This window comes from Telopea speciosissima, chromosome 4 (genome assembly GCF_018873765.1).
Source record: "Telopea speciosissima isolate NSW1024214 ecotype Mountain lineage chromosome 4, Tspe_v1, whole genome shotgun sequence".
Lineage (NCBI taxonomy): Eukaryota > Viridiplantae > Streptophyta > Magnoliopsida > Proteales > Proteaceae > Telopea > Telopea speciosissima.
This window is the reverse complement of record NC_057919.1, coordinates 13,527,491-13,544,249: the sequence shown is the minus strand read 5'-3', so window position 1 is coordinate 13,544,249 and position 16,759 is coordinate 13,527,491. Positions and strand designations below refer to the sequence as shown.

The 16,759-nt window shown below is 37.4% G+C and overlaps 1 protein-coding gene and 1 non-coding gene across 2 annotated transcripts; one reads left to right on the top strand and one right to left on the bottom strand.

Moving 5' to 3' along the window:
• Window positions 1-484: 484 nt before the first annotated feature.
• On the top strand, window positions 485-557 carry TRNAK-CUU. The gene has a single exon. It is a non-coding gene; the product is annotated as a tRNA-Lys (tRNA).
• An 8,132-nt stretch (window positions 558-8,689) lies between these two features.
• On the bottom strand, window positions 8,690-11,667 carry LOC122658994 (MDIS1-interacting receptor like kinase 2-like). Its single transcript, XM_043854161.1, has 2 exons — window positions 10,740-11,667; window positions 8,690-9,057 (listed from the first exon to the last, which is right to left on the bottom strand). Exons 1-2 carry the CDS (start codon window positions 11,665-11,667, stop codon window positions 8,690-8,692), a joined length of 1,296 nt encoding a protein of 431 aa, XP_043710096.1.
• Between the last annotated feature and the right edge of the window lie 5,092 nt (window positions 11,668-16,759).

Genomic DNA, 16,759 nt, shown 5'->3' with positions numbered 1-16,759 from the left:
TTAAATCTCCTATATTTGTTCTATGGAAGAAAAAAAAACCCCTTGTATATGAAAAAATAAAATAAAAAATACGTTAAAAAAACATCATTACTAAATATGATACAAAAAATTAAATAATTTATGCAATCATGTTAAATAATGATTACAAAAATTTTTGTTTCTCTTTAATTTTCCTTCCAACCAAGTGGAGCCAAACGATCACTCTTTTTTAACATCATATAAAAATCCTCATTCAGAAAATGGACTAAGCTTTACCATTATTCCTTTTCTGCAAGAAAATATAACTAAAAAACGAAACTGAAAACTTAAATCGTATTATATCAATTTTTTTAATCTTTAAAATAGTCATAGATTAGGATTACCATTTTCAAAGACTAGTGTATTAAAACAACGAAAGCCTATATTACCACCACCACAACCCTTGCAACTTGGTTTTGAAGATAATCTAATCTTTATTACCTAACAAAGTCTTGTTCTTTAATAAGCCCGTCTAGCTCAGTTGGTAGAGCGCAAGGCTCTTAACCTTGTGGTCGTGGGTTCGAGCCCCACGGTGGGCGATATTTTTGGAAAAGTGGCATTAGCTTTTAAATGCCAACTTTTATGGAAACAATCTCTCAATTGAGAACAAAGGAATCAACTTCTTGTAAAGGCTTCCTTGAAGCATCCGAACTTGTTTGTTTATTCACTTTTTTGGTAGTTGTTATCACCCCCATGGTAGTCTTCTGCCCCCACCTCTAAAATGACCAATCCCTCCTTGTGTTTTTAAGGCTGGATCCTCTAGCTCCCGCCACGGTTGGAGGAGAGTCAGGAATCCTCCAGCCTTGTGAAACAAAGTCAAATAGATAACCACTGAAGGCAGTGGTAAACACACTTGGGAGTTCTGAGTAACTGCTGCTGCCAAGTCCTGATTTCTGAGTCCCATAACTCCTCTCTGACCACATTCATGAAACTGTTTGGGCACAGGACTGCACAAAATTCCTGTCATATTCCCCAATGGTGCAGTACGGTGCAGTTCGGGGTGGAGAGGTCAACACCTGGCTTTTGGTTCAAAAGATCTATCGTCATGCTATGCTTCTAGCTAGCTGCCTGTTCCTTTGTTTAAACCAGTAATGGGCAATGACCTCGATCTGTGCTTTCAAAACGATTGTAACAAATTATATTTCTTAAACATTCTTTTTTCCTGTACAGTCAACAAAGAATGAATTGAAGATCCTTCCAGCTCCTTTATATATTCTGTCAACTTTGGCCCTCCTCTCCAATACCAGATACCTTAACACGCATGACCTGTTACTCATGTCGTCGGTGAATCTATCAATAGTTGGTTTGATCTCCTGCCATTTGATATTTTGATTTTATTGGGATTCTTTTTTAATTCTCCCTTAATTAATAGACCACTATAGATAGAAGCGGGATAACAAGTGGGGATGAAACTGATTCTCAAAATCTCAAGTGTTCTATGAAAGAGTCTTTTAGAGATTGAATAGGATCGAGTGGATTCTTTAGATTCTAGACCTGAAGGATCTTGGAATCCATAATGGTGGGTGGGGTGGCAAGACCTCTACATATATTAGTTGTTTAGTAATAAACTTTTGATGCATGCTATTGCTAGCTAGCTACTAACCTAATAAGATACGTTCTGGGTTCTCAGTAAATAAAATAAGAAGCTAAAATAAATTCCATGAATTGTTAGGGTTTCTTTCTAGTATACTTTCTTCTGCAAGTTGGTTGTTGCAGAGAACCCAATGTTATTCAAGTGTACTCTTAAGTCTTGCCTATTTTTATTTCCACCACCCACTTGGAGTCCGGTTCTCATTTAATTCAATAAAACAGGAACTCAAAAGATTTGGGGGTTCTGTCCCATCAAGTACAAATGTAGTTTTAGAAAGTCTGCAGCAGTTTCCATTAGAGGATCCTGCTCTGTTCTGAGAGAGAGAGAGAGAGAGAGAGAGAGAGAGAGAGAGATGGAACTGTGGTAGGATTCTGTACGAAAAGTGATCCTTTAAGATTAAGATACACCATAATGCAGATATATAGAATCCTTATCATCTCAAGTCTAGTCTCATCAAGAAAGCAAATATACATATATGATGGTGGATTCCCCTGGTAGCTCTTTTCCTTGTAACGACCGTTTCCTTTTTACTCCTCCATGAGGAGGAGGTCGGTGGTCCAAGCTTCCTTACAAGTTGGAGTTGGGCCACAGGGAAGGGACTGTGTATGGTTCGTTATTGCTTAATAGAATAACTTGTACGTTGTCAAGAATCCAAGCTTCTAGATACTTGATGGCTTCAGCTAGATGTGGCCAAGTTTCTTTTCAGGTTGAAAAAGTCTACCACTCATTCTTGGTCCACTTCTCTTTATCAGGTAGAAATTAAGGGAAAATAAAGAAAAGCAATGAGAACTACTACGTACTAGCTTTTGGATGGAATCAAATTGGACAAGGTGGTAATAGTGTCTTTGTATTCCTGATATCTACTTGCAGACGACAAAGTAATGTGGAAGGATATATCTCTTCAGGGATGTAATAGATAGATAGATAGATAGATAGATAGATAGATAACAGTTGTGCGGCTTGAATGGGTTTGGACAAAGCTTGGTGTTCGATCTACTTACTATTATTGGGCAGAAGCTTGAAGTAGAGGATAAAAGGCCTTTCTTGTCATGTGGGGGCAAAAAACCAAACAAAGCAAGTTCCATTCGATCTTTCCACTTTGGTTAAGGCGGTCGGGGTGATGCGTTTTCATCAATAACCACTAACAAAACTGTTCGATGTATTGTGGTGGGTCCCTTGACTCCTCAACCCTGATATGGTGGGACATGGTTTCCAATTTTTTCTTTTTTCTCTTTCCTCTGAAAATGACAACTCAAAACAAAAAGCTGATCGATATGACGTTGGTTTCTACAATCACTGGTTGGTTTTCGAAAATAGTATCCTTTCTATGTTGTGGTACGGGGTCTTTGCATCACAAATGAGAGATAGGAGGAGTTCAACAAAAACAAGGGTTAGCTCCAAGTTAAAAAGATCATAAAATAACTTATTTATTGTAATGAAGAGAGCATCTAATGTTGCTATTGTAGTAGTGACTTGGAGTGATGGAGATGTTTATCTCACTAATTCATTAGGTACGAAGTCTTTGGATTGGATTTTAGATTTTAGTTGTTCATGTCATATGTGTTTAGTTAGATTGTTCGCTGTTATATGTGTTCAATTAGAAATCAATTTGCTACATATTATGCATGTGATAATGTTACAGACAAAATGAGAAACAATGCTAAAAGCAAGATTAGTGGAGTCAGATTGTACAAATTTGCATTCTTGATGTGATTGTGCAAACTTTGATTTGAAAGGAGGGGGGGTTTAAACATGTGCTGAATTGGAGGAAAATCTGATTTCACTATGAACATTGGATTTGAAGGTGGAGTTCTTATGGTCTTTAAAGGGGGCCATAATTGTACGTGATGCATGGATAGATGATTGATAATTTGTATAGATTCTCAAGGAGTGTTGAAATAGCTAGGTTGAGCAACTGTTAGAACTCACACAAGAGGTACAAATGAACGATGAAGGCAGTATGCACTTTAGGTTGTGAACACATGCAGATTTAGAAAGAAGTGGGTCTCTTGCATTTTGAATCTCGTGAGTGGAAATGATCTCTTCAATTAGGTTGTAGTGGTAGGCAGGTTGGAGTCACGTCACATTGTGTTTATGACAATGTGTTGCTTGGAGCACTCTGGATGGGGTTTGTGGGCCATGCTGGTCGGGTAAGACGTACAAGCAAAGACAATGGCAAAGTTTTCAGAAACATCAATATTTATTTTCTTTAGGATAGTTTGCATAATCTAAGTCAAGGTGGAGATTTGTTCGATTTTGTATCTTGTATTCTACAATGGTTCACATAGTTAATATTGGGCTTGTATATGTTTTGCTCAGGTTTTCGGTTGTATTACATGCATAAGGGTAAATTTATAACTATGAGGGGATTAAGGTTTTTAGGGTTTCCTGTATACTGTTTATGTGTGTAAATCCAAGACACAAGCAAGGGAAATCATATTATGAGGTGGAGAGTGGAATATAGTGTTTTTTCTATCTTAGTGAGTAATTTTTTTCTGGTTCTCTTAAGTAAACATGGACATACGTGATGAACCACGTTAGATGCTCATGCCTATGTGTGATTGTTTACTTGTTTTTTTCTTGTGTTTACGAATTTGTTCTGAATAGTTTTTGTGTGATGGCCATGTGTATATCTCTTCTCTCCTTGTGAAATAACATCTATGCCCCCTGTTGGGAAGGAAAGGGATAGACCCAAGGATCATTGATGTAGTCCATGCTCCTCGACAGAAAAACTCAAGCCCTTCATTTAGTGCTTGTAAGTTTAGAAGTGAAATGAGTATATTAAGTGTAAGTAACAAGTTTTATTCATCTTACTTTCAATCAAACATCCTATTAAAAAATATTTTTTATTTTTGTATTTTATTTTACTTCAGTAATGAAAATTTTATTCACTTGCTGCTTCACAACAAATCAATTTGAGAAGGATTTTTTTTTTAAGGAAAGTTAGTTGTTTGCTTTGATTTTCGAATTTCCATTCAAAGTCATCGAGGTGTGTCTTCACAAAAAAAAAAAAAAGGTTAAAATATGAAATTTCTCCTACCAAAAAAAAAAGGGGGGGGGGGGAGGATCTAGGTTACACAATATCTGGCCAGGTAATATCTGGATCCGATCACATCCAATCGTAATATCATTAATAATGGGACTTCAAATTTGTCAGTCTTGTCTTTTGGTCTAAAGTTCCTCGTTTGAGTCAATTCATCAAAGTCTCTTGCCCCTACTGTTTTTTTTTTTTTTTTTTTTTTGGGTAAATACTCTTGTTCCACCCACAAGACAACTTTTGTGGAGACATAAAGTTGTGGGAAAGTGGCCTAAATGTAATTGGATTAGTCCATGGGCAGCTTCTTATAGGCTCACCAAGATAATCTTGGGGGCATCTTATTTTCTTTTGTACCCACTTCACAGGTGTTAGACCCAGTTGTGGTTAAAGGATATTTTGGATCATACCATATGAATCACATTTTACTTTCCTTTATAAGCAATATGAGATTGAACATTTTTCACTACTTTCCTATACTTGGCATCTCCCTGTATCCAGAGAAGAACTCACAGTGGCTTGTGTTACATCCGTGCCCGGATTTGCTATTAATTATAATTTCTCTCTTGTGACGTGTAGATTCTATTGCCGTGTACGCGGGTGAGCTATTTTCACTTGTGGTCAAACCTAGCCACAAGATTGTTGACCAGTTCACAGGCCTGCATGTGGAAGAGAGGTTCCTTTACCGGTAGTGGGGGAGATTTATTGACGGTGATTTCATCGACCATCTTCCTAGCACGAGTCCCCGGAGTGAAGAGTACCGGAAGGCGTTCCCTGTGTCCCCATACTTAGACACCTCTTTCGGTGATGAGCTTAGCATCGCGGTCGGGAAACTCTTTAGAATCACGAAGGACACGTTGTGACGGTCGAGGGGTAAGATACTGCCCTTGTGAATGTTAGTATACCCTCCCCTTGTTGGCCTTGAAGTGTGGACCAAAGCCCAATCAATTCCTTTAGGGTTCTGCCCTTGACAGCAGCAACTGACGCACGAACGGACTCATAAGATTGCTTTCATCCGTTAGTCCGCCCGTACTGTTTTAGGCTTTTGAGTGATTTCCTCATGTGGGACCCACACCCCGTGCCCTAGGCATCTTACCTAGGCACCTAGACAAGGTGGGCCGCACCCTTGGTCTCCTTGGCTTGTGTATGTGCCATCAAGGTAGACCCACTTGCCTAAGTTGGCATATAAATTAGTTTTAATTCTTAAAGCCCCAAACCAAACAAGCCCTAAATGGGGACTAACTATAAAAGCAAAGCTCAGCCTTTAAGGTTTATTTACTTCTCCTACCAACCCAAAATGTTGGAGGCTTGGAGAGCTTTGGAAGCTTTGAGAGGAAGATTGGAGGGAGCTGTGGAGGTGGAAGCCTTTCATTGGTCCATTCTTAAGGTGAATGTCCTCACCTTTCTCCCTCTCTTTTCCATTTTCATGCTTGGAGATCCTCTTGGGATCGATCCTCAGCCTAGGGTTTCTCTTGGAAAATCAATAACCTCTAAGAGATCCCCAAATTGAGACTCACTCCCCTTCCCTTGCTGCCTTGTGGTTTTGATGACCTAAATACTGCTCAAGGCATTGAAGACCTAGAACTAGGTTAGGAAAAGCCTTGGAGTTGGATCCAATCCCTTGAATCCTCTAAGTTCCATATTGGGTTATATGTTTTGGACCCCCAATGAAGGATTGGACTCACCTCCCTAACCCTAGGACCCTTATGGTTCCACAGATGAAAGGCTGCAGGTGGAAACCTTCCTAGATTTCAAAGAAAGAGTCGACGGATCCACTATCGTGTTTCCGCCCGTAGCTCAGTTAGCTCTCGGGAATGTCTCAGGGTTTGGACGGATGCACGAGCGGATTCACTTGGAAGTTCCGTCCGTGAATCCGTTCCATATGTTTTCAAAGTTTGGTTTGGACGGATCCAGGAACAGACTCACCTAGCTGCCTCTGTCCCTGTACCCGCCCTTGCTGTCTTGACTCAAACTTCTAATAAATTGTTGGGGGCCCTCATGGGACCCACCTATATACTTCTAACTATGTTTTCACGCATCCTCAGACTTCAGAATCTATACGGGAGTGCGTGCACCAAGACAAACCTTACCAAATATACCGAACGACAAGGAAGCAAATTGTGAGTGGGCTTTGGGTGATGTTTGGGCTTGATATAAAATATATAACTATATAAATTACATGATGGTTTTTATGCTTGCATTCCTTCTTACCATATTGCACCTTTGCATATAAAACCATGTTGGATACGAATTGATGAAATGTGGATATCTTTACTTTACTTTATTGTATTGGGTTACGGTGCCGGGTATGCCGATGTCGGAACCCCAAAATTTTTTATTTTATTCATTGTTTGCCATCCTGGTTTGTATGCGCTGTGCCGTGCTGGTACTCAGGTACTAGATGGAATGGGACGTTGATGCACCCGGAATACCTCTCGGGACGATAGGACTTGCATGTAGTATATCTGCCGCTAGGACTCTTATTCTCTTATGCTATGACCCTTGCCTAGGGGTTTATGTGTTGGATATTCTGAGCACCTGTTGCCTGTGGAGGTGGGAGAGGCCAAGTCAGAGGTAGTAATGGCTATCGGGGTCTGCCACTGGGTAGTCTAATGGTTTCTACTAGCGTAGGCTCCCTCGTGATAATTGAGGTTTCACTAGGACGATAAGTTAAGTGACCCTCAGTGTCTCCCGAGTTATCACAGTAGCATACACCATGACTTAGATATGTTTGTTAGGTGGAAAAATATATTTAACATTACATGCATCACAGACTATGTGTGATTGTGTGTTTGTGCATTCCACTGAGCCAGTGAAGTGCATTCCTCTTTCCCCTCACTGGCTCAGTGGAGCTAACCCTCTGTGTACACAACTTTTTAGATTTTGATGCAGATGATGGCTATTTGGCTGGCCTAGAAGCTCAGCTGGCAGATTATGACAGTATTGGCGCACAGGAACCTGAGTTTGTGTTAGATGAACACAGCGACGGTTTCCCCTGTGATGATTGTGACTACGGGCACTGATGTTGTTGGGGATTGTCCCCAGTTTTGATTTTGCCTGTTATGATATTTTCTGTAATAACTTATTATTATTATGAGTAGTTACGTCATGATCAGGTGGTAGTCAATGTTAAACTATTACTGTATCACCTAGCCAGCTGAACATATTGTAACTACTATATAAATATTGCTTCCGCTCATATTAACTCTGATGTTTAATGGAATATTCCTTCCTTTTTACGCAAACATAATCATTTGGGTGGGTCCTTGGTTGTTGATTATGGCTTGGGACATTGTGTCATTGATCTTGGTAGGAATTGGGGTGGCGCATGTCATCCTAATCACCCTCTTGACTGTGCTTAATCCTAAGCTTGAGATATGGGCGTGATAGCTTGACCCTTAGATGGAACTATATATGGCTTTTTTTTTTTTGGTGAGAGAGAGATACTTCCAATACAAATCCAACGAAGGACCAATTTATTTAGTATTCAACAATCTTGATTCGAATAGACCGATCGATCTCTGACCCAACTTCCACAAGTATCAGCTAATATTGTATAGTTGATGTTAGTTTTGATTCTGATCCCGGTCCTTGAAACCTTGAGGACATTGCCCATGCTTTTTGGGCAGAGCATGTAAATGAAAGAATTTGGATTTGAAAATTTGACATTTGAGTAATTTGAAACATGTAATATCAAATATTAAAATTGCCTTATAAGTGGATCACGTAGAAAGGTTTTTTTATTCGGATTATTCAAATCCAAGAAGGACCCAGTTTCTCTTAACCCATTATGAAGAGAAAACTACCATAACATCTAACCTTCTGATTGAACTAGAGAAGGGTATTTTGGACCTTCAACAATAGCATTACTTGGGACTATTAGTTTTTACTCATGAAAATGATATGTGAACCACCATAGCATTCATACATAAGTCATGAAGAACTAAAGAGTAAACGATTTTAAAGAACAAGTTCCATGTAACAATACTTTAAATACAACAGGAAAACCCCTTAATTAGCAATATATGATTCAGTTCCATCAAACTTTATGGATCTAATTTTATTTCAAGGTTTCCTAATTGCCTCAATGAAGTTGTGCAAAAGGGATGTGATGAGAGTTGGTTATATTTTCTAATTCCTGAGAAATGTATTGCATAGTTGAACGAGATTTTGGATTGGTGTGCAAAGCATGCAATTGCAAGCATCATTGAGAAAGTCAAATATTGTGTTACCGATTGTGTTGGTGGTTGGAGACGTGGGTCCAACAAATCCTTTAGTATTATACCATTTCCATTTGGTAAGGATAGTGAAGAGATGAGTTCACCCGGATGTCTTCCCATAATTATCTCTAGTGTCAAGACCCCAAAGCTAAAAACATCGCATTTTTCCGTCACAACCATTGTATAAGCAAGCTCTGAAAAAGGGGAAAGGAAAAACAACAAATTCAGCTTCTTAATAAAATTGTGAACATACTCATATTCAATATTAATTCAAGAAATATGTAACATTAGACAACAATAGAGGTAACAATTTTTCTTTTCGCCTCTTTACCTTTTTTTATGTTTTTAGGTTTTTCTGAGAGGCCTGTTGTTCCTAATGTACTGATACAATGTATTCCCCTATTAAAAGATTTCATAAAAAATAGTGAGTAAATTTATGGGAAAATTTCTTAGATCTACTAGATAAGAACGAAAATTACAAAATAAGTAGGCTCCAAATTAGTTTTACATCCACCACTTACCATTTCAAAAAGATTTACTTAATCTACAAAGTTGGTTAGTACAAGGAAAAAATAAAAATAAACTTCCAAAATTGTGCCCCAACCTCATTCATCGAAAATAAAAAACTGTTTTAAAAAGTTTGCAAAGTGTCTCTTTCACGTTTCACCCAATGATATTTGTAAAGATATTCTAAAAAATAGCAATATAATAATTGAAATTAAGCTTTCTTTCTTTCTTTTTAGGACTAAGTTTTCATCTACCCATAGAGGACGGTTCACCTACCATCGTAGGGTTCATAAACCCCTCCCAGGATTTTAATATGTTCCAAAATACCCTTCCGATACCCTTTCCCGCTTTGCAGTGAATTGGGATCACATTCACCATCGTATGGAGACATTGACCACCACACGCCCTTTGGACTTGACGTTAGATTTTTTTATTTTTTATTTTTTTTTTAATGATCTCGAATTTTGGTATTCCGTTTTCTTTGTTTTTAATTCCATTACCTTTGGACTATGACGCTATAAAATATGTTTTCATCTTTTTTGGGTAAATACCATAATAGGTATTACCACTTTAAATTTTAAAATCCTCCATCACCATAATACCGTAATAGGTATTATCACTTCCCGTAATCTTCTCATCCCAATTTATCACAATCATTCCCTTTTTTTGTGGACATCAAGGTTGTTTTCTTCAATGTGGTTTAAACAGTTTTTTACTTTTCGATAAATGAGGTTACGGCAATTTTGGAAGTTTGCTTTTATTTTGAATGAGTACTAACCAACTTTGGCGATTAAGTAAATCTTTTCAAAATGAAAAATAGTGAATGTAAAATAAATTTAAAACCTACTTATCTTGTAATTTCCGTTTTTATCTAGTGGATCTAAGAAATTATCCCTAAATTTATTGGAGTTTAAATGAGGCTAGAATGAGAGTTTGCCAAGGTAGACCAATTACTGTGTGGCTGTTTGAGGATGTCATAAGTTAATGGGCCTTTGGGCTTGGAGAACCAGTGAATATTGTGGAACTATATTTTGGGTGGGCATACCTGTAGATGAGTGCATACTCGGATTGAGAGATTGAATTATAGATGGGCCTGAGTTTAGATTTGGTTTGGGGCCTTAACCAGCCCTAATTTTGTTTAGACTAATTAATCCACCAAATATACTTCAAGATTCTAGGCAAGGATGTTCTAAGCGGAAATAGTTTCACTCAAACAATGCTTAGCCAAGATGTATATCAATCTTAAGACTTCTGCATGGTGAATTCTTTATACTTTTTTTTGGTAAAAATGATTAAAATGGTTCAAAATGAGAGTCAATGTACTTAGAATTATAAGCATGAGAAAATGATAGAATATATTGTAACTTACCTGGAGCAATATATCCAAATGTGCCTACACGTATAGTGCGGTTGGATGAATCAGGATTTAGAAAGTTAGCAGTTCCAAAGTCGCCGACATGAGGCTTGAAATCTGCATCCAACAAAATATTATTGCTTGATATGTCCTGATGAATTAGTGGCGGCGTGTAGTCATGATGCAAGTAAGACAAAGCATGAGCGACTCCTCTGATGATATTTAAACATTTCCACCAATCCAATTCCACAGCTTCTGCTTCATTTCCAAGAACATAAGCTAAGCTTCCCCTTTCTATGTATTCGTACACTAAAAATTTGCATCTTAGATGGTAGTAAAAACCATAAAGTCTCATAATGTTCCGATGCCGTATTCTTGTTAATACATTTATCTCGTTAGTGAAGCTCTCATTGTAGACTTTCTTTTCAGCTTCTAAGGGATGGAGCTTTTTCACAGTTACTACTTTCCCAGTAGGTAGCTTTGCTATGTAAACACTCCCATAACCTCTAGTCCCAATACAATATTTGATGTCAAATTCTTCTGTCGCTTCAATGATGTCCCTATATGCAATTGTTCCATCGTAGTTCCATATGGAAAATATATCTCCATTTTTTTGTGCTCTTGTATCATTAATGGTGGAATTTACTGACTTATGCCTGAGGAGGAACCGGACAGCAACAACTACAAGTGCAAATGCTATCGAGCATACAAGAAGGGCAATGACGAGGATGAGCTTTATCGAAGCAGCAGAGAGTGGGCCTCTCTCATGGGTTTGTTGGCCGCCATTGCCAACACCAGATTTGCAAGACCGCAAGTATGGGCCACAGAGTTCGGGGTTGCCAACGAAGGAAGTGGAGGAGTTGAAGTAACTGAACTGACCGGTGCCCAGAACCAAACCTGAGAGATTGTTGTAGGAGAAATCCGCTAAAGTCAAGCTTTGCATTGTTGAGATTGAAGATGGAATGCTCCCAACTTATAGCTCTCCCTTCTCACCACCATTAATAGTGTCTGCAAACCAACCAAAACAAAAGAGAATCCTTTCTAAACAATAGAGATATATTTTGCAAGAGAAACAAACACAGATCTTCTTGTCCATCAATACAGAATAACTGTGGTTACTACCCAGCTGTATCACCTCCTTTTTTTTTTTTTCCTTTTTCATTCACAGTTTGGTGATAAACTTCAAGTTTTTGTCCATCAATTCTTATGATTTCTGTTCTCTGTTTTATCTGTCTCTTTGCTGATCATTTTAACCTCAAGTTTTCAATGAACCCATTATTTTTATTGTTGGAATAAGATGGATGTAGTAAGAACAATAAGAATTCTGGGTTTTGCAGATTGTTTCTTCTTTATATTTTTTTAAAGCTTGATTCTCATCAATGATATTGTTTTCTAAGATTTTTTTTTTAAGGTGAGTCTTTAGCTCAAAATGGTAGAGCACTTGGGGATTATCTAGGGTATGATTGTTCGAATTATCAGGATTCATAAATACACTTAGATAGTAAATGGTTGCTTGTTGAGGTAGATCCCATAGCCCTTGGGTGGATTACCTTGGGTTGTATTTGGTGGATTCCTTAAGTACTCTTTCTTCTTCTATTCTCTGTTTTTGTTTCAGTTTAGTGATTTTGTCCACTGTGAATTCTAGTTTTAAATCAGCAACTGTGTTAGAAAAAAACTGCTAATTAGGTGATCCTAGCCAGTGTAAAATCAATTAATTTCACAAAATTATAAAAACAACCATGCTTCCCATTGCATGATACAAAATAACATGGATTACAATATACAAAATGAAGGCAGTCATTCTATACTACAATATCTTGCTTCATTTTTCTCTTTCATTTGTACACAATGGATAAAGTTAAAGTGGGAAGGGGAATCAAGACCTGACTTTCCGGATTGAATTAACATTTTCAGGTCTCAGCTTAGTTGTAAGTAATCTGATGGTAAAGTCATTTGTATGGCTTCTTGAAGGCAAAAAATTATCAGGACTCAAGCAACATATCCTCAATCATTGATCACAATAGATTAAATGGTTTTAAACATGTCAAATCATAAAAATGATTAAAAAGATCAAATCAGTTTTTATGTTAGTTGAATGGACATGAGTTAAAAGCACATCAGTAGGGAAGTGAGCTCAGGAAAGAATCCTACATAGATATTTTTCAAGGCAACAAAATGGAAGAAAAATAAAGAAAAAATAATATCCATCAATGGGATACAAATCAACCAACCCCTTTTTCACTCCTTCCTCCTGAAGTGAAAAAGGAGAAATATACAAAGGATTGAGAACTTAAGACTTTCTTAGAAATCTACAAAGGATTGAGAGGGTTTAGGGGGTGCCATCAAGCAGGGTTCTTTTTGCTGATCATCTTTATTTCTAGCTAGTTCCTACATTCATTGCTATTTCGGTAAGGGAAATTTGCTAGAATGGGTCTTGTTGGAATCTCAATTTTGTCATGGAAACATAGCCATTGATTTCAATTAAAAGCAGAGCCAATGGGGTTGGATAGAAGGAAGAGGAGGATACAGAGAACCCTCAAATCTTCGATGGCACTCCTTTGGTCTAGACAACAGTACTGACTGGAAGAGGGCAGAGAGAAAGAAGAGTGTCTGGATTTCAGCATTGTAAAGCTAAAATATATACTACAGGGCTATACCAAGGTTTGGAAATATCCAACCCTTAATTTGTTTTAAAACCTATCTAAGTGTATTTATGAATGCTGATGGATTCGAATCATCATACACTGGACAATTCCCAGGTGCTCTACCATTTGAGCTAAGGATTCACCTTCAAAAAAACTTCTTAGAAAACAGTATCATTGATGGGAATCAAGCTTTCAAAAAATAAAAAGAAGAAACAATCTGCAAAACCCAGAATTCTTATTGTTCTTACTACATCCATCTTACAAATAAGGGTTTTTTCATGTACCCCTGAGGTTTGACGTAATTATGGAAAAATCCCTAAGTTTTGAAAAATTTTGCGTGTCCCCTAAGGTTCTTAACAGTTAACAGATATCCCCATTCGTTAGTCTTGGTCTAACAGTGTTAAAACCAAGAGGTGAATTGACAGAAATACCTTCATTTTCCCCAAATAATTTTCCCAAAACCTGCTACTCATTTTTCCCAAACCTGCACATAACTTCCCTTTCTCCTTCCATTTCTGAAGCCTAATCCAATTAAAAGTATCGACCCATTTTCTCCATCTAATCCCAAATCTAAATCCATCTTCTATTTTTGAAACATGGATCCTCTCTCAAAACCCATCTCTTCGTCTATGTAAGAAAGTGTTATCTTCTTCTTTACTTACATGTAAATTTTTTCCTTTCTTCTGTGATTCCTTCTGTTTTTTTTTTGGGTTGTGAACTCTGCTTCAGAAGCATGAGATTTCTTCAAGAAATGTCTTGTTTTGTGTCTGATTTCTCTTCATTTGGATTTCCTTACTTTTAAATTTGTTTCCAATTTTGTCTCCAGAGGGAAAACTCCAATTCAGTGAACAATCTCGTCGAAATTGGCATTGGTGAAGTCGAGTGTCCTTTTTGAATCCCATTAAGAGCCCCAGAGATCCTCAATTCTTGATCTTCTAAATCAAAATGGATGGATTTGTCCATCTTTTATCGAAAGGTGGTAGCTTTTCCATTGATCACTCATTGCGGACCCTCTTTTTATCTGAGCTTATGGATCCACTCAGCTGAGATTCGAACAACTGATCCATGGCTACGGTCGTTTCTAACCCTAATGGCTGCAAAAGCAAGCCCTCAGAAACAAAAGATCCTCAGAGAGGTCAGGTTACTCTTGATAGAGAAGAAAATGATGAATTGAAGTCTTTGCTATCGCCTAGAAGGGGTGGCATATCGAAGAACCTGAAGAAATCGCGTCAAAAAGTGCAAGTTTTGTAACCCTAGTGTTCCCTACAAAACCTGCAACTCATCTTTCCCAAATCGTTTGGGGAAAATGAGTTGCAGTTTTTTTAGATTCGGTTTTGGGTTGGAAGGAGAAAGAGAAGATATATGCACAGCTTTTTGTATCCTTAGATGGATATATATATAGGTTTCTTTTTTATTTTTTGGTGAGAGAGAGATATTTTGTATCCTTAGATGGATATATAGTTTTTTTTTTTTTTGGGAGAGAATCTTCCAATCCAAATCCAACGAAGGACCAATTTAATCAGTGTTCAACAATCTTGATTCGAATAGACCGATCAATCTTTGACCAACTTCCACAAGTATTGTCAATTAATATCGTATAGCTGATGTTAGTTTTGATTCTGATCCCGGTCCTTGAAACATTGAGGACATTGCCCATGCTCTTTGGGCAGAGCATGTAAACAAAAGAGTTTGGATTTGAAAATCTGATATGTGTGTAATTTGAAACATGTAGTATCAAATATTGGAATTGCCTTATTAGTGGGTCACGTAGAAAGATTTTTCTATTCGGATTATTCAAATCCAAGAACGACCCAGTTTCTCTTAACCCATTCTGAAGAGAAAACTACCATAAGATCAAACCTTCTGATTGAACTAGGTGGGGTTACACTTTTACCATTTAAGGCTTCTTCGTCTATTATTGTTTTGTTTCAATTTTATGTTGAGACTTGAAATTATTAGTTTGAAAAAAGGAACTCCACATTGCCAATATCATGCACAATTCAGATCCTCTACGGCGCAATTGCTCGTAGCGGCTTGTGCGACGAAGACTGGGCCGCATGTGCAAAGACCGCCTTACCCTAGCCCAAACACCTTGCTCAAGTAGGGGTAAGGCGATCATTGCACGTGCAACCCAATCTGTACCGCACAAACCACAGCGGGTAGAGTGTCGTAGAGGATCTGGATCCATATCATGCATCCTCTGATTTGATTCCATATACACAAACAAATTTACCGTTTGGACTTCAATTGTTTTGCTTTCTTTTTTTATTTTTTTTTTTCTTTTCGGTATGAACTTGTAATACTTTGTAATATCAATTTCTTACCTCTCGTCTCACATACAAAATTTAAAGGGCTCATGCAAAGACGGCCCAAAATGACAGAATATAAACCTAAAAAAACTGGTCCAAAAACTAAGCATAAAGTTTTCCTTCACCGCGCAATGAAAGAAAAATATAGCCATCAACGGCTGTACTTCTCTGCTCCTATTTACAAATAGTTGAAACTACCCACTAATATTGCATGATACCCTATGGACACCTTAGTTTGTAAATTCGCGAATCATATGCGTATTATATGCGTCTCCGTATTTTTAAATGTATAATACTCCCGTCCCCATATTTTTCCATATTTTTATAAAAAAACGCATTTTTTAATCGATCAAGTATTATACTCGTATAATACGCATATTATACGTTTTTTTTTTTTAAAAAAAATTACCCAAAAGATTAGAATTTAGGGATACGATTTCACTTTCCCTTTCGTCCCTTTCGATTTGCGTTGAACATCCAACCGTAGCAGGCAACAGTAGCCGCCCTCCATCTCCAATCATCCTCGCCATCTCCGTTCAACAAAGCGGCACTTAAGTCTTATACTCTCCTCTTGTTTCTCTGGTCTTTGAACTTTGATGGTGGTAGTGAAGCAAATGAATCTGGTGTGATATTAGCGAGAATGGCTCAATCTCTATTTTATTTTATTCTTGTTTTTCTGTCTCTTGTAGCTAATGTGTACAGTGGAGATCCATATCTGGAACTCTCCCTCTTGTCTTGTGTTGGTTAATTAGTGGGAACTCATCCCCCTTCACAAGAACACATCTGGTTAAAAATATATGGTTATCTCATTGTAGATAGAAAGAAATGTAATGTTGGAAGAATGATTTAATGATAAGGTAATCAACTTGCTCATGCCATTTTCAGACAATCTACATTCATTTCTTGTAGATTATTGATATTTTGGTATGTTAAATGATAATCTTAGAGATGTTATATAGCATATTATATTATTGTGTTTATTTTAGTTCATAAAATCATGATATTATTTTGTTTATTAGGTGGTGAATGCATGTTATATAATGAATATATGTCCGTTTTTTTAAAAGTATTATTGCCGTCT

Coding starts and splice junctions, on each gene's coding strand:
- LOC122658994 (XM_043854161.1), bottom strand. CDS start 11,667: ATGCAAAGCTTGACTTTAGCGGATTTCTCCTACAACAATCTCTCAGGT. Junction 9,058..10,739: donor ATTTGGATATATTGCTCCAG/GTAAGTTACAAT, acceptor CCCCTTTTTCAG/AGCTTGCTTATACAATGGTT.